Source organism: Squalius cephalus, assembly GCF_949319135.1.
Source record: "Squalius cephalus genome assembly, chromosome: 16".
NCBI lineage: Eukaryota > Metazoa > Chordata > Actinopteri > Cypriniformes > Leuciscidae > Squalius > Squalius cephalus.
In genome coordinates, this window is record NC_137137.1 from 11,339,386 (window position 1) to 11,364,486 (window position 25,101).

Below are 25,101 nucleotides of genomic sequence, written 5' to 3' on the forward strand. Positions count from 1 at the left end.
ACATATAATATGATAATTACCAGTATGAACTCCATTGACTTTAATGGATTTAATTAAATTTATTTGAAAATTCGAACTCACTCAAACAGTCTATTATGAATTAATGAAACCTATTATTTTTCTAACAAACCAAAACAACATCAATATTACTCTGAAATGTTTTCATACAAAATATAGCCTAGGCTAGTCTATTCATTTTAATTGCATAAACTTTAACTTTCATATGGAAAAATTATAATGATAAACAACCTGCGTATCCTTTTCATGCAAAGGTTCATTATCAGTAACTGGCAGCAAAGTGAAATGTGGACTTATTATTTTCCAAACCGTGATTAAAAAAAAAAATTCAGGATTATTTTGGTAAATTGAAAGTTCAAAACAGAATTTATATGAAATGCTTTTTTTAATAATGTAAAAGACTTTACTGTCACTTTTGATCAGTTTAAAGGGATAGTTCACCCAAAAATGGAAATTCTTGAATCATTTACTCACCCTCAAGTTGTTCCAAACTGGTATGAATTTCATAAAAGAATATAAAAGAAGATATTTTCAAGAATATATGGGTAACCAAACAGTTGATGGGCCCCAGTGACTTTCATATTATGGAAAAAAAATACTATGGAAGTCAATGGGATCCATCAGCTTTATGGTTACTGACATTCTTCACAATATCTTCTTTTGTGTTCAGCTGGGTGAACTATCCCTTTAAATTGATCAAAAATGATATTTAATGCAAGTATTAATTTCTTACATTTTTTTTTTTTTTTTTTTTACAAATTTTGATATTTCTGAATTTGTCTACTGAACCAACCACGAGCAGAATGTTGCATTTTACCGAGCACCAAAACCTCAAGACACCAACAGTCCTCACCAGCTGCCTTCTGCTTATGTAATGAGTATACCACAAGTTTGTGCTGTCAGTTAAACATTCTCATGGCACACATTTGATATAAGTTGCAAATTAACTGCCTTCATTTTTGATATTTGCTGCCGCAGGTTAAGGATTAGCATGAAGTTTGTTTGTTTTTAAATTTAACATAACCAACATTGATCAAATGCGTTGCCAATTGATAAGCGCTGAAAGGTTTCTAGAGTTTCTTTTTAGCTTGTACAGCCTAGTTTGTATATTTATTTATATATTTAGGCACATCTGCACCTGGAGCAAAGGTGAACTCCTGTGTCACTGTTTCCTAACATTTGAGAAAGAAAAGAGCCCAAAGTCAGGCTCTGCCCTCTGATGAAATAAATTACTAGAACAGCAAGAGTGGGAGAAGAAAAAAAAGAAAGGAGGAGAGTTGGAGGAACAACAGTAGTTGGAAAGAGAATAAAGCTGATGAAAGGTTCTCTTTGTTCCCTGGTTCTTGTCGACACAGTGCTCCAGTCAGTCCATACTGAGAGGCTCACGAGGGACCCAGAACAGAGCGGAGGAGTGGAAACACCACATAGTTTCTCTGTCTTTCTCATACACACTTGTGCTGGGGATTCCAGTTGTGTAATACATGTATGACAGCTTCCAAACAGCTTTTGTAGTAATACAAGAGCTCTGGCTTGTTTGAACAGACATGTGTCCACAGATCTCGGTGTGTGATTTCTCTTTCTTTCTGCAATTGGAGTCCAGAGCCCCACCCATATACAGTCCCCTTCATTCTGCATTCTCATTCATCTATTTATCATTCAAGACCGGAAGCTTGGGGATGTGAGAAATGGGCATGTTAGCAGGAGGAACTAATAAATTGGCACAATCTCTAGGCAAGAAGTTTAGTTTTGTCATGGTGTCCATTAGCACTTGTTTAATAATGAAGCGCTAGATCTCTATTGCAGTGATTGACAGCTTCCGTCACATGATTGAAAGTAGCCAAGCTGCTCATATAGAGTGTAACTCACAGCTGAATGAGATATTCATCTATCTAGGTGTATGACCAATGTGTTATATCACAGTGTATGTAATTTTATATCATGACAAGGCCATTGCAGCCCTCTATACTCAAGCTTGAGTTGCTGTTGGCTAGTAATTTATTTTATTTTACTCGCCAGTCTTTTTACATGGTATGCAAGAACAATGCAAGGAAAGGAAAGGAAAATAAATCTTTATAAATATAAAATATACATTTAAAACATTATTGAAGTTAAACAGTCTGTAATAAAATCAGAACAAATAATCAAACTACAAGCAATACCACAAATGTTGTCTTTCTCGACTCTTTACGTTCACTTACTAGAATATTCACCAAGACAGGCAGGTTGACAATTTTGTGTGAAATTGTCAGTTCAAGTGCAAGTGTAAGAGAACTCAGTTCAGTATTTGTGTGCTGTCATAAATTATTATATGTATATGACAGTACCAATCAGAGTTATTAAAGCATTGCTGTTTGAGCTGCGTTAGCTGAATCTAAAGATGACCACCAATAAACTGAATCACTTTACTACTGCGTTTATTAACTTGACCAATGCATATACACAAAATAAATATAATATTGCAACTTACAATTGGACAAAATGCTCCGAATGCACATGCGAACTGTGCTAGTCATGAATGTCTAACTCTTATGTGGATGCGCTTACACAGCTTTAATATATTATTTACTCTTTGATTTCTAGCATTTCGATCATGGATGTATCATGAAAGATTCTGCAATGAGTTGTCTGTAATGTCCTGACACTAAGCAGAAGATTGATTTAATCAGAGTAGATTAGGCCTGTCACATCTGCTCCTCAACTGCAGTGTGAATGACGGCCTGCTCTGGAATCCTCTCTCATTTCCCTCGGGCTGCTCGCACTAGTGACAGTGGTACCAGTCCGTGTATGAAGCTCTGCTGTTAGACCCCTGCAGCTGTTCTCCCTCCATCTGGGACTCTGAAATCTGATCTGAATTCGAGGGGTTGAAGGAGGTGGACACAGACCAGCTGTTTCTGTCTTCTCCAGACTCCTCGACACCTTTGCCCATAATTACTTCAGACTGAAGGCCCTCGTTGTAACTATAGTATCATGCACTTCCGTTAGCTTCAAGTATTTGAGATAAACATATAATTTTGGTATTTGTACCAAATTATTTTTTAATTTGATATGAGTTTTACCTATTTGCTTTCTTAATGTTTTTGTTATTGTGCGAGGGTCATCAGTGCATTTTAGTCTAAAGTTTTTTTTTTTTAAATATATAATAGTTTGTCAATGTACTTTCTAAGCTTTTGAAATGAGTTTTCTGCTGATAAATACTAATGGAGACTGCATGGTATTATTAACCTTTAATATCATCATGATCCAAACAAATCTATGTCTATAAAAATAATGTATTTTCTATTGAAACTGTTTTGCAAAAAAAAAAAAAAAAAATCTAATTATGGAAGTGAAATGTTTAATTTTGTCTTTAATTGCTGACTTCACGAGCAGAGTTGCAGTGTCTCTTCTCAAAAAATACTTGTTTTGCAACTTAAATAATTAGTTGAATTAGTGTAGGGTCACAGTAGTTGACTAGTCAATTATTTAGATTCGTTCTTTTTTCCTCACTGACTTGTTTTTGAGAATAAGTAGTTTTGTGCAAACTCTAATAAGATTTGGCAAGAGTGTCATGAAACATTACTGGAAATAATGTGCAGACTGTATATTCATAGCATTATTTTGAGGGCTGCTGGCTGTGCAAACTTCCTCCTTCAGCCCATGTCAGCAATTATGATGTATCCCCACCTGGCCTTTCTAACACCTCATCAGAACATGCATAAATACACAATTGGCATTGCAGATGCTCCTTGGGGCCCAGACGTGCTAGTTAATTTAGTTTGCTGGCACATTTTGTCAATTTTGCTTTTGGACCTCCTCAAGCGTCTCTTGCTTGAATTCTTTACTTTTTGAGTCCACAAGATATAATTTCAGAGTTACCAATTTATTCCAGAAGATCAGCTCCTTGAAAATGTCAACATATGCAAACATTGAGGCTGGTTACCAGGGCACAGATTACATGTAATCTCTGTCTTGAAGGTCATTATGTGGACAATCTCACAAATGATAGGGTATTTCAGAGCAATAGATGACTTAACTGCTGTGAAATCACTCCTCTGTGCAATGTTAACCTGTTTAATCTTTGAAATAAAAAATATATTTTTAACGTGACATTCTGCAAATATACTCTTTGGAAGGTTAATAGACCCCAATTTCATGAGCCATCACTTATTATTGGCTAATTGCATAGCTAAAAGATAATGTATAGGGCTGTCATTAACAATTATTTTGGTAATTGAGTAATCTGTCAATTTCGATGAGCAATCGGATATATTTTTTGTGCTAATAAAAGTAGGCCTAAGTGTATTTTAAAATGACTTAAAATACATAACAACAATAACAACAGTGTAAAATGAAACGCTATGAAACACAAAGCGCACCAGACTTTAAATACTTTAGAGTTTGTGTGGAGCTGCATTTACTGTGAACGGAGCTGCTCTGAGACGCATGTAACAAATGTAATTAAGGGTAGGGTATGCAATGTTGTTCATAAACACTTTTTGTTATACTGGCTGAAATTCTCTACACATCCTGATGACAATCAATAATAGAAGTGGTCTAAATATTTAACAATGTACATATATCTTCTAGGGGTGTAACAATACACTCATGTCTCGAATCTCTCGATACAAATTGTGATGCTGAACTCTCGATACGATACTATCGCAATATTTTAAGCCAAAATAAAGAGTTATATTTTATTATTATTACTTTATTATTTTCAGGACCCAAAAATACTCCCCCATTGCATTATTATACATTATATTCAACTTTATTATGCATTATATTCAACTTTAATGGTTAGTTCATCCAAAAATGTAAATTCTGCATTAATTTACTCTCATGTTGTTTTCGCACGTGCAATTTTTATATCGAGGTCTGATAATTATCACAATAAATGTCAAATCTTTATTTCTTTCAAGGTTAAAGGCAGATTTTTTTCTCCTATGTGAAAGTTGTAGAAATTATGTGTTTCTATGTCAACACTATCAACACTGAAATGAATCTGCAGCAGTCAGGTGGTACAAGTCAGAGCTCTACAAGTTGTTTGTTCATTATTGTTGTGAATTGTAATATGTGCTTTGAGACGTGAGGTAATTTAACGCCTCTCGTGACACTTTGCAGACTCTGCTCTTGTTGTGCGTGTTCATGTGTTTTGGAGGAGGCGTGGCTTTAGAGAGCACTCTGATGGGGGGTGGGATCTTATGCTTTCAAAGCTAACTTGTTAATGCTAGCCACTCTGAAATTCCCTACCCTACTTTTAATTAAAGCGCATATAGAGGCTATTAAACCCGCAGCGCAAACATTTAATTTAATCGCAGCGTTTGTGAATTCACAATAGCACTATGCTATGTTATGATTTTTTTTTTTTTTTTTTTTATATCATGCAGCCTTAGAAAACAGTCTAATAATGCAGTTCATGGATTCTCATTCTGTATTTATTTTTTGAGTTATTAGAGGACTAATGACCGCCCTAATAATGTGCATTGCTTTATTCATCATAATACATCTCTCATTGAATGTATTTTTTTTTTTTTTAAAGTAATGTCTGTAGCCAGTGATACATTATCCTACATGCTAAGATGTACTAAAGTCCTCTAATGGAGCCGATGATATCATCGATTACAACTGACTGACAAGGATTAACACTGTTCAGCCTCTCACAGTCATTTTTTGGATTACATGTTTCATAATGGAATGGGTGTAAAGGCACAGAACGTCACATTAAAATGAGATCATGGACTCTTGAATTATTTCTGCGTAGTGGATTTATCATCTCTTGAGCTTTTTAATGACGTTAAAGCTTCAGTTTGTAGAAATGCTTTTCGTGGTTGTCCCCTCTCGCTTGCCTACTGTTAACTCATTTGGGGAGGTTGTACATGCATACTTAAAGCTCAGCCAGTTGGAAAGTCGGAGAGGAAATGATACTGACCCGTTGATGTCATCGGTTACAGTACATAGATGGGCCGTTTATTATATAATAATATAATCAAGTGTGGGTGAAATAATAAATAGTGGAATAAGTCAACATGGAATAAAATGTGACCTGTGTATTTAATTACTTTTTTCTGTTCTTATTATGAATGTTTAATGAGTAATTAATAAAGTATTTTTAGTTAATGTCATCTCGCCCTCTTATTTTTCGATCACTCCTATCCTTTTCACATAGTTCGGACTACGATTCAATCAATTCCTGAAAAATAAAATCAGATTTTTTTGTTGAATATCCTATTACTCTTCTTCTCTACTTTAAAATTTCACGTTTAATTCAATGTGTTACTTTCTTTGTAATTATTTATGAAATTTACTTGCAATTTTCTACACCATTTTTTGTGTATTTGTTGGTTGAATTAGCATATACAAACGCTTATATTTCCTACCTTTAATTTGACTTCTATTTTCAATTTAGTTTTGAATAGAGTAGTTTGCTGTTATTTGTTTGCACTCTGAGCATTTTCCTCCTAATATTTCCTACTAATATAATGCTCCTTGGGCATGTCTGTGGTTTTGGGTGGAGCTGTCCATTGGTGTTGGGACAGGGCCCTGAATTCTTGTATTTGCACAAGGCACTGTGCTCACATTAGGAACCTGTGCCAATGCCTTGGGCATCCTGTTTATAGCAGTGATTCATGATGATTCTCATTTGCATGAACAGTAACTGTGTGTCAAAAGTTTGCATGGAATTTGCTAACTGCTTCAGATAATTTCCATCTCATTAAATAGAAAATTGAAGGTGAGGGCCTTTAGAACCTGTGTGAGGAGATTCTCAGAGATTTGAATACATCATGGGTAGTCACTCATGATTGATTGATGGATTTATATTAAGATGCTTAAAGGGCTAGTTCACCCAAAAATCAAAATTCTGTCATAATTTATTCACCCTCAAGTTGTTCCAAACCTGTATGAATTTCTTTCTTCTGCTGAACATAAAAGAAGATATTTCAAAGACAATGGGTAACCAAAATGTTTATGGGCACCATTGACTTCCATAGTTAAAAAAAAAAAAAAAAAAAACTATGGAAGTTAATGGGGCCCATCAACTGTTTGGTTACAGACAAAAGAAATGTATACAGGTTTGGAACAACTTGAGGGTGAGTAAATTATGACAGTATTTTAATTTTTGGGTGAACTATCCCTTTAATGTTTCACTTCAAGCTTCTTTAGATGTTTATCACATGCTTACATCTTTGAGTTATATCATTATTATCTTTTTCCTTCACTTCCCCTTAACTAAGAGATTTGGATGGACATTCTGGTTTGCCTAATCTGTCCGATCCCTTCATATTCTTCCTGGAAAGAACCGTGTGTGTGTGACCACGGTTACATCACAGCTCAACAGATGCAGCTCTGCCCCTGCTGTGTCTGCTCGTTTTCTGAGCAAGTAACATGAGCTGGATTGAACCATTAGAATCCAGAGCACAGAGTCCATTACTACTCTACTGATTTTACTTTCCAAATCCACAGTAAGCCTTTTTAAAGAGAACTTTTATTGCATTAAATTGTTCAAAAGTAACAGTAAAGGCATTTTTAATGTTACAAAAGATTTCTATTTAAATCAAATGTTGTTGTTTTGAACTTTGTATTCGTCAAAGAATCCTGAAAAAAAATAAAGCAGTTTTCCAGATCAACATATTAGAATGATTTCTGAAGGATTCTGTAACACTGAAGACTGAAGTTAAGGTTGCTGCAAATTCAGCTGTCTTCACAGGAATAAATTGCATTTTAAATTAAAATATTATATTAAAATATTATATTATATTATATTATATTATATATTAATCAGAAGGAAATTAATTTAGACTAAATTAAATATTTAAAAATGATTAATATTATAAAATGATATAATATCAAGCATCAACGTTACTTGATTTTTTTTTTTCCCAGATGTTTTTCATTCAAATGAACTTACAGTAAATTAATTGGATAGGAAGAACACATGGAGCTACCTGGGGTTAGGGGTAGCCGAAATGACCAAAACTTATTTCACTTAGGCTAAGTCATAACTGGCTATGTTTACATGAATATTCTACACAATGGGCGTTTTGGGTCACACAACTGAGTTTAAAATTCAGATTTTTGCATTACCAGCCCAAGAGCTTTAATGACAGAGCCATCGTTACACTATTAAGGTCATGTTTCTTGCCCTGGTCTTTGGTATGATTTGGTATGGTAGCACAACTGTGGTCAGGTGGATGCTACTAAATGCTGAGCTCTGGGTGTTAGTAGGCCCTGGAAGATCAAGAGGCCAGAGTCAGACTGCTGAACCCTGTAACATGACACCTGATTGAGGACTCGCTCAGTGTGTTCTGTTACAGACCATTAACCACTGGAAAGTTTTTTTCCAAGCAATCTCTCTTGACTTATATACAGGGTGCAGGAATGGATTCTTTATAACAAAGAAAATGTGGGAGGGTGACAGAAGACAATGGGCCCTATTTTAACGATTTGAAACGCAAGTATCAAACGCGAAACGCAAGTAACTTTGTGGATGGATTTTGCGCCTGCATCTAAAATGGGTTGGTCTGAAGTAGCTACGTTACTCATAGGTGTGGTTTGGGCGTAACGTGAAATAAACCAATCAGAGCGTCATCTCACATTCCCTTTAAAAGCAGGCGTGCTTGTTCCATGGCGGATTGCTATTATAACGGCGGATTTGCCAGGCGCACGCCAGGAGCGGTTCAGAGCCGAGGAGACCAACGTTCTCGTCTGGGCCGTAAAAGACAGAGAAGTGACATTGTATGGGGATGGGAGAAACACACCCAAATTAGCTTCGGTTAAACAGGCGTATAATAATTTTGGTAAATGTGTAAGCTAGATTTACGCCTATTTTTTTCACATCTTCATGGACAGTGGACACCACAATGATTTCCCTCGTGTGGAATATTTTTCCTTGTAATTATGTATGGTTTGCAAAAATGTCAACTGCTGCGTCTGTGTAGATGAGAGAACCAAAGTGTGCGTTGTGCACACGCTACATTATGGCATGTTATACATAACATGCGCCCTTAAAATAGCATCTGAATAACACGCCACTGACTTTAGACTAGGTTTTTCCTGGTCAGTGGCGGAATTGTTTTCTGGAACTGCAAAATAGCATCAGGGAACGTTTGCGCTGGAACACGCCTCCTCTTTTCGCTGAACCGCCCCTGGGAGCGCAAGTTCATTCCCTAATTTACCGATGTGCGTCTGTCGAGGGAAAAGTCCGCTGTGCGTCGGGTGCAAAATAGGAATGATACAAAGTCAATTGCGCTGGGTGCAAGATAGGGCCCTCTGTGTTAGTTTGGCTGTGAGAACTGATACAGTCTTGTTGTTGGTGTTTACTTCTCTTTCCCCCTCTCTTTTCAGTTTTCAGAGGAGCACATGTGCCATCTGTATTCTTACAGACTTGATGATTTATCTTAAATAATATGAACAAATAGCTGACGTGACATTTGTAATAACTTTTTCTGTATTGTACTTAGATTTATTTTCTCTGGATTATGTCCTGTCTGTCTATCCCTTATCTCATTTTATATATGGCTAATTTATTTACCAATTTGTTGAACTTATTCTTAAAAATAAAACTTTATTTATGGCCACATACACGATGCAACTAAATATTGCTATCACTTCTCTCCTGACTGCCACTACAGCCTACATTCACAGACTAAAATATTCACTATTCACTGATAATCCCCCTATCGAATGAGCTGTTAACCACTGCAACTTATTTAATGAGTTTGAATTCAAGATCTAAATCAGATAGCAAGCAGAGTTTGACTGCAGGCAGAGCTAGGGCAGATGTCACAATTCAGTGAAGACTGACTTAAATTTTGTTCTGTTCCTCATGCAAGGCTGTTGTAAGAATTCACTTATTTAATATCTTGTGCATTAGTCACATAGGCTACTTTTATGATACTTTTACTGTACTTGAACTGATAGTTGAACTATAATGTATGTATAGAGATTTGCTCATTTAAATGTTGTCACTCCCAAAACTATACAAAATGCAAATGCAAAAAAGCTTCAGATTATTGTCATGTTTTTGTATGTTTATATTTGATATTCTCTGATAACTTTTCTATATTCCTCTAATGCCTAGTTTTTTTTTTCTTTTTCTTCTCTTTCAGGAGCCGATCAAATCCAGAGCACCTCAACTCCATTTGGAATATAGATTTTATAAACAGCTGGGAAATTCAGGTAAGCCTCACAGCCTTTCGAGAATCGTGTGATATATGGTTTATGAAAAGCACCACCTCCTCATCCTGTGTGAGACTGATCATCATTCAGTTGTGTGCTGAGAATCATGGGGGCGGCGATCTCCGACCTTTTGATGTGGCTTTTTCACCCATCAGCAGCAAGTGACAGTGAAAAGGAGGGTCTGAAATGGGATTGAGATTAAGGAGGTATAAAGTGATAGGTTACCCAGGGGAAGTCCACCATAAGAAGAAGATGTGTTCAAGTTCTTATTTATTGTGTAATGACTGAATGTGTCTCCTGCCCAGATTAGAATTTTTTTGTTTTGTTTTATGAATGAGGTTATAATGGATTAAATCTGTGTGATTTGGCCGCTACTCCCTGCCATTTTTATTGTATTGTAATTACCATACATGTTGCGAAGCCAGAAGGCTGAACTTTGATCCTTTTAAGCCCTACAATGAAAAGGATGAGCAGCTTGAACAAATCCTTGGTGGATCCATCCATTTGATCACTGAACCGGATGGTTGACTGGCATGAAGTGCGGCTCTTATTCACAGCGACTCGTAGCCACCCTGCAATGCAATGATCTCATTCACCGAACGCCTGTCTCCACAGCCGGGATCTGATCTCCTGCCAGATCATCGGAGCCACTGCTGCCACCCCTGCAACATTAATAGCCAGTGAAAGTGCAGGCGTGCAGGGCAGGCCCGCTATATTTATATCTTCATGACTCCTCGTGGCTGGGTTGCCATTATCGAATGTCCAAGCACGTGACTGATTCCTCTCAAGAAGAAAGCCATATGTCCAGGATTGTGCAGAGAAAATAAACATGGCCAGCTATCATGTTTAACATTTCTTTTACTTTGTGTGGTAACCTTGACCCTTAACTTAAGCTTTTCTTTTGCTTGTCTGCTACAGACTTATGTGTCTTGCAGTTCAGTGAGCGTTAGATTATCCTCCCTCTCTGATGCCTTTTTGCTGGTGCGTGTAATTCATCCTGACCCTGGATCCAAGGCCTAAATCACAGGATACAGACCTGGGGCATAACAAAAAACCACTAGGCTCAAAATGTGAAGAGATTTTCAGCCCTTAAAGATAAATTAATCTTGAAAGTGGAAGGAATTTTTGTGCTGCTTTCTTATTCGTTCTAGAGAATTTATTATTATTTTGAAATGTAGTTTTAAGTTACTCAACCTGTGATTTTTCAATGTGAGACTGAATCTTACACAACTTCGCCTTCTGATAATGCACATCCATCACTTCAAAGTGAACATCGCTTTCCAAAGCAAGCCAGCGGGGTCCAGTGATTCACAGTTGTAAAATCTGGATCTAAAGGTTATGAAGCCTGAGAGGAGATAACCAAACCAGACCTCCAGCTTTCCCAAAGAATCCTTTGAAAGGATCTGCCATTGTGAGACTCGTCTTAAGCCACCAGAGAGGCTCACTTAAACCTGCAGCTAAAGAAGAGTGTTAATTCTCTACTGTCCTGGAAAAAGAGCCCAGGTCATGTTAGGATACTTCTCTGGGTGTATTGCTCTTTCTAACTGCGCTCCATTATATGATGTCACAATCCCACTTTTATCATAAATAGGATCTTTGCTTTGCCCATCAACAGTTTTGCACCTTAAATGTCATGCACTTCTATGCCTCTGTCAATTATTTAGAGCATGAGGCATTTTAAAGTGCAATGGAGAAATTGCTGCTGCTGTGTTCGCATGTGTAGCTTGTTTTAAATAGCTTGTGTTTAATGTTTAATTGCTATTGTGCTGCTGATTAAAGCTTTCGAGTTATTTTTAGCTGAGTTGCATTGTGTGACTGTGACTTGGTTAGTGGCTTTTCAATCGTTGCGTTCAATCTCTGACATTTGGGAAAAACAGGGTCACGGCACTCTCTGCAGTGCAGGCTGTGGATGTTTTATGCAGCAGGGCTGATAGCGCCAACCCTCTCATCTCCTGAATCACACTGGGACCTGCGCCACCCGGAACGATCACGTTTCAGTCCCTGATTCTTCTCCAATGTCCCGGTAATGGAATCAGGGCCTTGTTGTTCTCCTGCTGCATGCTGAATCTTTAATATGCAAGTATTCATTCGGGCATGTGTGCTAACTTTGACATTCCAGTGCGTCTGCGCTGAGAGGACGTGTTTGATGAACAATGAGTTGTGTTGTTTTCACTCAGGCTCTGTTAGTGATGTGAGCAAGTGGGTTTTGAAATGAAAGAAAATCTCCTTGTTGAAAATCTCCAGAAAATCTCCTTGTTGAACTCTACAAGGTAGAGCGGTAGTTGGTAAAAGGGGTAAAAGTGTATTTTCTTTTTACAATCGCTTCATCCAAAATCAAATACTTCCCTTTCCCTTTCATATAGTATGCAAAAAACAGTATGCCAAAAGAGTAGCATGTCCGAATACATAGTAATCGAAAACAGTTACCCAACTGACACTGGTAGGTCACGTGACAGTAACAACATGGTGGATGTAGTACGTCAGAATTTCATTCATACTGGCCAGTGGCCATATTCATACCATATAGAACATATTATTACATACTCAGTATGCAATTTCAGATGCAACGAATAGCTTTGTTTGTTTATGCATTTATTTAGTTATGTGTGCTTTTATTCATATATTTAGTTTAGTTGTTGTTTTATTGTTTCTGCCCATTTTTAGATGACTTTTGCTGTCTATATTTAATATTGTACAACATTGTTGTGATGCCTAAATTGAATTGACAAAAAATATATTTTTTAGTTTTTAGGTTTATTTTAGGTTGATTATTATTAGCATTTTATCAGTTATCTGCCATAACATAACAATTACCAAATTATTGGTATTACATTCCTAAATGAGACATTATAAGTGACTTAAGTGTGTACAAGATTATCTAAATACTTTAATGGCCTTTGTATTTTCTACTCATCACAGGCCCCTCTGTTGTACAGTTCGTTTGTTTTGTGTACTGCATGGATAAAATGGACTGTGCTTCCTCTCATAGTTCTGCTTTCTGCCACTATGATAATTTTTCAAATTTTATATTTCTTTGGTATAATTTGAAAAACTTTAAGAACTTGCGATGGCCTTGTTTACAATTCAAGGAGGTGTTCTAGCTGCGCATGGTTGTAATTTTCCTCCCTCTGATTGCCGAGTTGGCGTTGGGTTTAAAATCTTGGATCTGGTGCTTTGATGAGTCAGCTTCCTGGCTGCAGTCTTGCCATGGGCACATCCATCATCGCTGTGGTTTCCAAACAGATCCGGCTGGCTAAAGTGCAGGCAGGTGTGTGTGCGTGTTCGGCACCCCCACCCGTGGGAATGACGTTTGCCGATCAGGTAAATCCTTCTATAATCCCCCCTGCAGCTGGGCTTTCCTAGGCTCGTTGTCTCAGTGTGTCTCATGTGCCTCTGCATCTGACCATTGGGCCAAAGAACACACACGTGGGATCTGGCACAGACGACCTGGACTTGAATTGGAAACACTGGCAGTGGGGAGCAGTTAAGAACTGTGTGTCCTTGAGGTCTTGTTTTGTAGAGTCACAGCTTTTTTTGGGACAGCATAAAAAAAAAAAACCTAATCCTGCACAACACCTGTTATTTGTACCAGACTATTTGCTTTGGTCTGTAAAAATGCATTTTAAGTAGTGATTTATTGTTGTGTGCTACATGGTACTAGGGGTGGATGATCTAAACAAAATTTTATAGCACAGTATTCTTGTTATTAATAAATATATTAAAATATTGTTCATTTGTTTATTCTAATATTTGAGTATAATTTAGTTTTTAGTTTTTTTTACATATATTCACACATTTGAAGGATTTTCTCTATTTTAATGCCTTTTATTATTTATTTTGACATTTATTTAAATTTTAAGTTATTTATTTAAATATATCTGACATCACTAATTTCAACCCAAGAAAAAATATATAGCCTAGGCTTCTCTCTTTTTAGTTGAAAAAAGTTTGCAAACCTGCCCTTCACTCCCTCAAACTTCATTGGGAAGTTTTGCTGACTATATACAATTACTAGATACAAATTATTGGTTGGCCCAATACATTTTTTTAATTTCTGAATTCATTTACTCTGTACTATCACCTCTATCTCCATGTTTAATAGCGGCAGCAGGTAAGAAAGTTTGATCATGTTAGCGGCACTATCCAAGGGTATGCAACCTTTTTTCTTTAATATACAAGCTCTTTGCTCTTTGATTGAACGGCCATAAAAGCACTGTTTTGCATAATTGCTGTAGAAATTGAAAATGTACACCAACACATGTAGCTTCAGCCAGTATATCACCCACCCCTACTGTGCTATATACAATTTGAAGCCTCAATGGAAGCAAAACAGTTCTGTTGAATGATGTTCAAGTCATCCTTGCAGAGTCATGCCCATAGTCTGTGTTTTGAGGACTTAATGTGGGAGAGAATGTGTTGTGTGCACGGGATAGATCAGATGTTTTACAGTCTGTGACTCGGTGAGCATAAGATAGTCGCTGCTTTAATGAATTGCATGATGCTCTCCCAGGGCTTGTTAGTCATGTTTTGTTCAAGGTGTTGTCATTATGGGTCTTTTCAGAGATGGTGTCTTCTACTGGCTGTGAACAGCAGGCTAAACATTTGGTGGTGTTAAGAAAATAATACAAAACTGTTTCCCTAAACTAAAGGACAAAAGCTTATTAAATGTGATTGTTTGGTGCAAATTCTAAGTTTGAGAAGTGAGATTCTGTTTCCATTTCACTGGGTTGTTAAATGATCATTTTGTCTTTGCAGAGGGAGTTCCTCAGGTCTTCTACTTCGGGCCTTGCGGGAAGTACAACGCTATGGTTCTGGAACTGCTTGGGCCCAGTCTGGAGGACCTGTTTGACCTCTGCGACCGCACTTTCTCCCTCAAGACCGTCCTAATGATAGCTATTCAACTGGTAAGCATCCGGTCAGAGAGCCAGTAAGCCTCTTTCAGCAATTTTGGCTTATCTCATACATTTAGGATTTCTTTTGGCTGTTTTCTAAATGATTTCTAGGAATCGTTCAGCTCTGTCATGTTTTTGTGGTATATTTTTTTTATGTTTTTTGGTGCAGAATGTCCTCAACCACAATCCTCCTTGTTTTTTCAGATAACACGGATGGAGTTTGTTCACACGCGGAGCTTGATATATCGAGACGTCAAGCCAGAGAATTTTTTGGTGGGGCGGCCGGGGTCCAAGAGGCAGCACACCATTCATATCATCGACTTCGGGCTTGCCAAAGAATACATAGACCCCGAGACCAAAAAACACATCCCATACCGAGAGCATAAGAGCCTGACTGGCACTGCCCGATATATGAGTATAAACACACATTTGGGAAAAGGTATGCATGCACTTTAAACTCGCATCTCCTTTCCTTTTCCTAAGCTCATTTTCTGGATGTCTTTTTAAAACTGATTTCTGACGAGGGGAAATAATAAAATCACCAACCCACCTTAAAGAACGTAAATAATTTCACTTTTCCTGAGTGACTCATATTTATGTAACCCTCTTAATCTTGAAGTTTTAAATATATCCGTCTCATATAACAGTGAAAATGTACCTGTTGCATCCATCAGTGTGACATATAACAGTTGTTGTTTTTCTTCCCCCTCAGAACAAAGCAGAAGGGACGACCTAGAAGCACTGGGCCATATGTTTATGTACTTTCTAAGAGGCAGTTTGCCCTGGCAGGGCTTGAAGGTTTGTACTTTCTACCTCCTAACAGTTTGTTCATCATTTCTTGAGATGGTTTCTCCATTTTCATATCTTTACCTCATGATGGAGTAGGGCTGCTCGATTATGGCAAAAATCTTAATCATTAAGATCATAAAGGATTATTTTTGGTCTGTATTGAAATCACGATTATTTAGCACGATTATTAGTAGGCAATGTGATAAGTCTTTTTTTCACGATTATTGATACATCAGCAAAAACTAATAGCCTACTAGGTTAACTAATAAATAAACAATTACATAAGACAAGTAAAAAGTCAGCAATACAACAAGAACAAAGAAACAAATTACAAACAAAATAGACAAATAAAAGCAATGAAAATACAAATTAAATAAACTGTGTATAATTTAAGGAAGATGTACAAAGTGGTATTCAGATAAGTAATAGCCGACAACAAAAAATAATCAGATTTGCTGTACACTTTAAATATAGATTAATCCTTATTAAAGCTACTTAAGTTTACATAAATACTCTCCAAAAAGGCATTTTGACATTTTTGTGTGTACATGTTTAGGCGCATCCGAAGCCCATTTGCTTATCGGCATTCAGATCCGACTCGGAGCGCGCTCACAGAAAGCCGCCTGGGAAACAGTGTCTCTTTTGCAGCTTAATTCGCTTTTAATAACACTGTTTAATATCAAACACGTCCCGCTGTTTAGCAACAGTAGACTGCATTTTACAACACACTTATTTGGCTCATATAGATGTTAATTTTGGGCTTTTAGGGAGGAACGAAAGCGCATCTCTGTGAAGGAAAGGAAGGTGCGCTGGACTGAATGCAATAATCATTTTATGTTGATTATCTTGTTTTCATAATCGTTGGAAGCCAAAATCGAAATCAGAAATCAATTACGAATATTCTCACAGCCCTATGTTGGTGTTGGTTACGAGAAAGACAATTAAAAAAATGGGAAAAAAGCCATCACAGCATATAAAAAAAGAACAATAAGCGCACACCATCTCAGCATATAAGAAAGATTGTTCAAAAGCTAGAGAAAAAATTTTTTTAGTATGATATAAAAGTGGAAATTGATTTAACTAATCTCACATGGACCGGGAGACCATTCCAAAGTTTAGGACCTATTAAGTGCTCTAGGGAGAGTGAAGGAAGATATACTGATATACTGGGGCACGTGGCCTGCTAGTGCCTTGTAAACATAAAATGTAGAATTTTGAAATCAATCCTAAATTTCACAGGAAGCCAATCTAAATATGCTAGTATGGGAGTAATATGGTCCCTTTTTCTAGTACCAGTTTAAAGCCCTGCTGCTGCGTTTTGCACCAATTGCAGGCGAGCTAACACAGTCTGTGGACAATGTAGAAAGAGTTACAATAGTTTTGAACCTTGCAACCTTTTTTGTGGGATTAATAAAGTAATCCACAGGTTTCAGCACTACTGCTTAAAAGTTTGGGGTTGGTAAAATGGCTACATTTATTTGATCAAAAATACTGTCATTTTGAGAAATATTATTACAGTTTAAAATAACCATTTACTATTTATTTATTTTATTTTATTTATTTTTTTTTAAATGTAATTTATTCCTGTGATGAGAAATCAGAATTTTCAGCATCATTACTCCAGTCTTCAGTGTCACATGATCCTTCAGAAATCTTTCTAATGCTGATTTGGTGCTCAAGAAGCATTTCTTATCAATGTTGAAAAAAGTTGTGATGCTTAATAATTTTGTGGACATAATTAATTTTTCATGATTGTTTGAGTATAGTTCAACTGGCAGCATTTATTTAAAATAGAACCCCCCCCCCCCCCCCCCCCCCCCCACAAACACACACACACACACACACCATTATAAATGCATTTTCTGTCACTTTGGATCATTTTAATGCATCCATGCTGATTAAAGGTATTAATTTCTTTAGAAAGAAATCTTATTGACACCACAATTTTGAACTGTAGTGTAACTGAGAAGTGTGATGACATGGCAACAAATGCAGATATCAGCTGAGTCACATGGCTGTAGCGGTTGCTTCTGAATGCACACAGGTGTTAGAAGTTCTGCATTTGCCTGCTGATGTCTCACACCATTGTTAATTCATCACTTACATGGATTACATGGGAGGAACATGACAGTAGGGTGAGAATGAAAAGTAAATGTAAAAAAAAAAAAAAAATTAGTAAAATGATCTAGCTGTGTGTGTGCGTCCTCGCCTATTAAATAAAACTAGCCTCAGGCAAAATCTTGCCCTGGATTTGTTTGTTGCTAATGCTCAGTTACATTTCAGCCAGGTTTTTTGTGAGGAGTTTGTGGTTGTGAAATCATCTGTGTTTCCCAAACAGGCGGACACACTGAAAGAGCGATACCAGAAAATCGGCGACACCAAGCGAGCTACACCGATCGAAGTGCTATGTGAAAGTTTCCCAGGTTAGTGGCATCGATTTGGTTATGTCAAGCACAGTAGTGTGCGAAGCGTTACCCTGAACTAATGCCATTCCTGTTTTTACACACTGTAGAGGAGATGGCCACTTATCTGAGATATGTGAGAAGACTGGACTTCTTTGAGAAACCAGATTACGACTACCTGAGGAAGCTCTTCACAGACCTCTTCGACAAGAATGGCTACGTGTTTGATTACGAGTACGACTGGGTCGGCAAGCCTCTCGTGAGTGTTTGTTTCCTCCACAGGCACTTCTTAAATGCTTTTCCTGTGTATTTCAACTGTCAAATGCCTTTGTCATGCTGTGTTGGGTTTTTTTGTAAGTGTATGCGTGTGTGAGACATGCTCAACGATGAGATCATTGTTGTCTCTTTCAGCCCACACCTATAGGCCCCATCCCCACAGACACACCCCAGCCGAGCAGCAGAGACAAAGCACAACCGCAGACCAAAAACCAGGTGAGTTGGGTGCACAAATAATCTCCGTCAGATGAGTATATCTACCTCAGGGAAGTACACTATAGATCTTAATCACCCTAGATGGTCGTAGAGTACATCTTGTTTGCTCCATTGCACTGTAGGGGAGTCCAGGATGTATCTTACTCGCTCAAACTCATGGCTAGATACAATATACCCACTCTGCCCACTTTTCCTCTTTTGACATGTGATCAATCAGAATAAGCCCTGGCACTTTTGGACGTACAAATTGATGACACAGAAGAAGTTGTCAGAGGAGTTGCTCAAGTTTTGTGTGATGTTACAGTTGTGCAACACTTTCTGAACATCATTCATGTTATTAATTAGTGGAATGGAAGAATGGTTAGTTGTGCCTTGCTTGGTGTAAACAAATCTGTTTTAGTGGCCAGTTGCTTAGAGACAAAGTTCCCTGTTGCTGAATCAAAATTCTTTTGGTTCAGCAGTGGTATCAGCACTGTTAAATGTTAAATGCTAAAAGGCCATAAATATGATGTCCCTGCGTCTGATTTTATTTGTCCTGATATAATGATGATTGTGACCATGTGGACAGGGCAAAGATGTCTTGATAATATACTACTGTTCAAAAGTGTTAGATTTTTTTATGTTTTTGAAACATAACTTCATGCATTTGATCAAAATATGGTAATAACTGTACTATTGTGAAATATTATTACAATTTAAAATAAGTTTTCTATTTTAAAATATTTTAAAATGTAATTTATTCTTGTGATGCAAAGTTGACTTTTTAGCATCATTACTCCAGTCTTCAGAGTCACATGATCCTTCAGAAATGATTCTAATATGCTGATTTGGTGCTAAAGAAACATTATCAACATTATCAATGTTGAAAACAGATGTGCTGCTTAATATTTTTGTGGAAACGGTGATACGTTTTTCAGGATTGTTTTTTGATGAACTGAGAGCCCAAATGGAAATCTTTTGTAACATTTATAAATGACTTTACTGTCACTTTTAAACAACTTATTGCATCCTTGTTGAATAAAAGTATACACCCCAGACTTCTGACCGGTAGTTCACATTTCAAATTAGTCTCTTTCCAGACATTGTGTACTTGCCTTCATTAAGTCATTCCGGCATATACATTTCTTTGTCGCTCATCCATGGTTCAATGAAATCACAAAATAAAATGTAGCCAAAATTTGCTTCCGTTCCCAATATCCATCCTTTAATGCATCAAATGCATCCTGATTTACATCCACTCACAAACATTTGCTGTTTTGCTTGGTTTATTAAAAACATAAAGCTCTAAAATCTTAAAAATCTCAGGTTTAACCCCTGATCTCTACATAAGCATAAAATTAGCTTAACAGTCTGTTGGAAAATTATTGTACGTGTATGTGCCCTTTTGCTTGCGCTCGCATGTCTTTTAAAAACAATGTTAAGAGATGTCATAATTTGTAAAATCTCACATTGATTTCTAATAGAAGCCTTTCTTAACTCTGCATGTTTGCTTTTATTTTTTAGCTTGTTTTCCATTAGCTTGTGTCATTCACTATTAACGTTTATATTAGTAATTGAGCAAGCTTCTGCATGTGAGATGTCTCCTTTTTAATGTTGAATTTTTCGTTTGTTTGTTTACTCACCCACCGGCCCCTTCCCATCATACCTCAAACTCTCCACCTCAACCCGCCCCATTCTCCACGCTTTCTTATCCAAAATGCTCTTCCACTGTCGATCAGTCACCTGAACTCAAAGGAAGTGAGTCCCAGCCCACTTCAGTGACCAATAAGGAGACTCTGGGGTCGCATCTCACGGCCGAGAGGCTGGGGGGCTCAGTGCAGGTACTGCTTGCACGTCATGCTACTTTTTGAGTGAGCATGGCTGCTTCTCTATCTGCTTTTTCGCGCACACATTCATCTGTGACGCTCAGCTTGGCTCCTTTAGGCTCCGAACACACTACAGATGGCGGTAGTGGCGTTCCTTGGAGATACCATGTGTTTTAAAATAGAAGCCATCAAGCGTTTTAGTTTGAGAGCAGCTCATGATGTGATAGGATCTAATGGATGCTGATAGATTTGAAAGAGAAACTCTTAAATGGTAAAGGTGCTTGATGAAGCACATGTGCCACCTAGTGTTGGTTTTTGGAATGATATCCCATTGTATAAACGCAGGTCTTGCGTTTTTCATCTCACATTTTAAAATAATTATTTTTTTATGAATTTATCATTTTATTTTTATTTTCAATTTGTCTTTTCAATTTAGTTTAGTTTTTAAGTCTGTTCTAGTTATTTCAGAGATTTTTTTTCCAGAGGAATGCACTGTCAAATTCCCAGCAGTGTAGATTTACTGCTGTCTAGATGTATTGACACTGCCTCAGCACAAAGATGCCAGTTGCTCAAGTTTTACAAAATGGCTTTCATAGGGGTTGAATATTATTCAGGCCCAAAAAAAAGTATTTAGAGAACAGGAATGTTGCAGTATAGTCACATGTGTAATTTAATGTTTTATTTGAATGATCACATATTTATTGTTTAGGCATGTGCACATCTGTGCAGGAAACCAGGTGTTTCCATATGTTCTTTGTTCTTTTATATATATTCATATATATATTCATATATATATTCACGTGTATCAAATGTAGTTTTGATGAAATAAGAGTCAGTGCATGCATTTATTAGAGCAGTGGTTCTCAACTCCAGTCCTCGGGACACGCTGCTCTGCACATTTTGTATGTCTCCCTTATTTAACACACCTGAATCAGATCATCAGCTCGTTAAGAGAGACTCCATGAACTGAACTGAGTGTGTCAGATAAGAGAGACATACAAAATGTGCAGAGCAATGGGTCCCGAGGACTGGAGTTGAGAACCACTGTATTAGAGTAAATAACATACTCTGAAAGAAGTGTGCTCTTTTGGTCTAAGTCTTCAATCTTCAGTGTTTGCAATCAGTTTTCAGTACTTTTTTATTACAGGACACATACAATTCTTGTGTGAATTCTGACTTTTTATAATTTCACACAAAATATGTAAAGAAAAGGTTTCAGTTGTGGGGATTGTATGAAATGTTTATATTGTTTCTGTGCGATCCTCAGGTCATGAGCTCCACAAATGGAGAGCTGAACACAGATGACCCAACCGCAGGACACTCCAATGCTCCCATTACTGCACCCGCTGAGGTAGAGGTGGCAGACGACACAAAGTAAGTCCCACAAATGTCTTCCTAGTAGGCGTTCCTACTCCTGGATGCCCCAGCTGACTATAAATTTGAAATATGATCACAAATGGGATGTAAACCTGGTAAAATACCCAAAAAAACATCAGTTTCCTTTTTGCTTAAAATTAACAAATTTGAATCCAAATGGCAGAGAATAATGCATCATATCAGTTGCTGACACTTTTCCATGCATTATTTTCTTTATTTTTTTAATTATCCCTGTATTTGATTGATAATGAAATCATACCAGTAAAATTAATCCGTGTAAAATGGACTACTTGAGTATTCTTGAATGCTGTCTTCACTTGTTCTCATTTGCATAAATATGTCAGAACGCTGGATATGCCAATTTTTGCATTACTGTAGCTCGTCAACTCTAATTGAAAATGAATTATGCATGTTCATTTTGTCTTAGCTATTGCTGTATGAATGTCCCTGTACTGATTTAATGTTCCTCATTACGCCTCAGCGCTCTCCAATTTATAAAACCAAATTCAACTTATCAAGATATCTGAATTTTGCTCTGATTTTCTTTCAGGTGCTGTTGTTTTTTTAAGAGAAGAAAGAGGAAAGCTCTTCAAAGGCACAAGTGAAGCTCACTCTTTGAAAAGAACTTGATACATTCTGGTCACTGTTAAGTTTGAAATGCAAGAAAATACACAGATCTCTCTTTCTCTCTCTCTCTCTCTCTCTCTCTCTCTCTCTCTCTCTCTCTCTCTCTCTCTCTCTCTCTCTCTCTCTCTCTCTCTCTCTCTCTCTCTCTCTCTCTCTCTCTCTCTCTCTCTGTTCCCATCACACTTTCTTTCATAGATGCTTCACCACTTAATGGAGTGCAAAGGAATTTTGTTGACTGTCCAACAGACTCTGGTTCCTTCAAAAAAGAGAATAAATGAAGATATATGATACAAGATGTGTAAAAAGAAATAAAAAGAAATCACACATAAACATTCAAAAAGATGAAAAGAACGTGATGACATGAGAGTAACTGATTATATAAGAACCCCAGTGGTGTGAACTAAAAAAAAAGAAAAAAAAAAGATGCTGTTTGACACGTTGTATACTAGATTCCATGCAGAGCATTTATTGTTCATTGATCAGGGGATGAAAACATCAGTGAATGGATGATTTAAGTTTTCTTAAAAATAATTTTTATTTCTGACAAAAACGTGAGGGCAGGAGTCGCCTCTGCACTGGGAATGAACCCCACCAAATTACAAAATAACAGGACACATTTCATCTCAACCAGACTCTGGAGTCTTTTTTTCCTGTGATTTTTATTTTATTTTATTTTTTTGGACAGAAATCCCTGGGTTGTAAAGCAGTTGTTGTGTCCTGGAAATGCTTTCTTTTTGTCCTTTTTTTGTCTTTTTTTGTCATTTTTAAATATAAATTCTTCCATTTCTTTCTGTCATTGTGGACTCTGTAGCACAGTTACTGGCCTCAGGTACTGTGGGCGATGGAGAGACAAATGGATATTATTATCTTGTCATTGTTGTTATTGCACTTTTGGGGGAAAAAAAAAAGAACACAACACAGTGGGCTTGCAATGAAACGATGAGAAAAAGCGTCAGACAACCGTTGGAACGGTCCCGCACAGAGCCGATATCTGTCCAAGGATCGTTAAAGGAAAAGGAAGAAAAAATGTACTTCAGTTTTATTTCTCACATCAAAATTTATTTACCAGGAAATCATAGTTTGTGCCTTTCCAAGTAAAATGTTTAAAATTTAAGCAAGTGTCCTGCACTGACATTTTTTGAGTGATAGCATTGTTTTTTTTGTTTTTTTTTTTTGTTTTTTTTACGTGTGGATGTGAATGGTTTATGTTGTATTTTTCTCAGCTTAAGGTGTGTTTTAATTTTAGTTCTAAATCAATTATTGTTTAAAAATATATTGTATATCTATTTCTATTGTGTATATATATTTCATTATTGTTACAAATATACACACAACGGCCACTTTATTAGGTACACCTTGTTAGTACCGGGTTAAACCCTCTTTTGCTTTCAGAACTTCCTTAATTCTTCATGGCATAGATTCAACAAGGTGCTGGAAACATTCCTCTGTGATCCATATATCGACGTTATAGCATTACAGATTTGTCAGCTGCACATCCATTCTGTAGAGGCCATTTGAGTTTAGTGAACTCATTGTCCTTTTCAAGAAACCAGTTTGAGATGATTTGAGCTTTGTTATTATCCTGCTGAATGTAGCCATCAGAAGATGGGTACACTGGTCATACTAAGGGTACTAAGGGACCCAAAGTGTGCTAAGAAAACATCCCCCACACCGTTACACCACCACTAACACCCTGAGCCGTTGATACAAGGCAGGATGGATCTAATCCTACCATCTAAATGTTGCAACACCAATTGAGACTCATCAGACTAGGCAACGTTTTTCCAATCTTCTATTGTCCAATTATGGAGAGCCCATGTGAATTGTAGCCTCAGTTTCTTGTTCTCGGCTGACAGGAGTGGCACCCGGTGTGTTCTTCTGCTGCTGGAGCCCGTCTCCTTCAAGGTTCAATGTGTTGTGCATTCAGAGATGCTCTTCTGCTGACCTCTGTTGTAGAGTTACTGTTTCCTTTCTATCAGCTCAAACCAGTCTAGCCATTCTCCTCTGACCTCTGGCATCAACAAGACATTTTCATCCACAGAACCGCCACTCACTGGAGATTGGGACCATTCTCTAGAGATGGTTGTGCATGAAAATCCCAGTAGATCAGCAGTTTCTGAAATACTCAGACCAGCCCGTCTGGCACACAAAACCATGCCATGTTCAAAGTCACTTGAATCACTTTTCTTCCCCATTCTGATGCTCAGTTTGAACTTCAGCATCTTGACCATGTCTACATGCCTGAAAGTATTGAGTTGCTGCCAAGGGATTGGCTGATTAGTTATGTGTTAGAGCAGTTGAACAGGTGTACCAAATAAAGTGGCCCGTGTGTGTGTGTGCTTGTACAGTATATATGGTTTATGAGGACACAAATGTGTAAATGACATGGATATTACAATGTAAACACTTCCTGTCGCCTCGTAAACCAAATGGCTTTAAAAACATACTGAACAGTGTTTTTTTTTTTATTCAAAAAAATGCTGAAAGTTTTCTGTGATGGGTATGTTTAGAGTAAGGGGATATAACATTTGATTAGCTCAGTAT

General features: G+C 37.2%; 1 protein-coding gene across 4 annotated transcripts in view; it reads left to right on the top strand.

The window, feature by feature from the left end:
* csnk1g2b (casein kinase 1, gamma 2b) overlaps positions 1-24,999 on the top strand; it is a 31,343-nt gene extending 6,344 nt beyond the window's left edge. The window contains exons 3-13 of one of the 4 annotated variants that reach the window (XM_079896108.1): positions 10,104-10,173; positions 14,929-15,077; positions 15,270-15,504; positions 15,778-15,863; positions 18,193-18,277; positions 18,367-18,515; positions 18,668-18,748; positions 20,467-20,568; positions 21,821-21,927; positions 22,481-22,531; positions 22,753-24,999. In XM_079896108.1, coding sequence (XP_079752234.1) covers positions 10,104-10,173; positions 14,929-15,077; positions 15,270-15,504; positions 15,778-15,863; positions 18,193-18,277; positions 18,367-18,515; positions 18,668-18,748; positions 20,467-20,568; positions 21,821-21,927; positions 22,481-22,531; positions 22,753-22,768 — 1,131 coding nt within the window. In that variant the 3' untranslated portion in view covers positions 22,769-24,999. Of the gene's footprint in view, positions 1-10,103; positions 10,174-14,928; positions 15,078-15,269; positions 15,505-15,777; positions 15,864-18,192; positions 18,278-18,366; positions 18,516-18,667; positions 18,749-20,466; positions 20,569-21,820; positions 21,928-22,480; positions 22,662-22,752 lie in introns of those variants that run through there. The other 3 variants (XM_079896110.1, XM_079896109.1, XM_079896111.1) reach the window with 3 other exon arrangements.
* Positions 25,000-25,101: the final 102 nt, after the last annotated feature.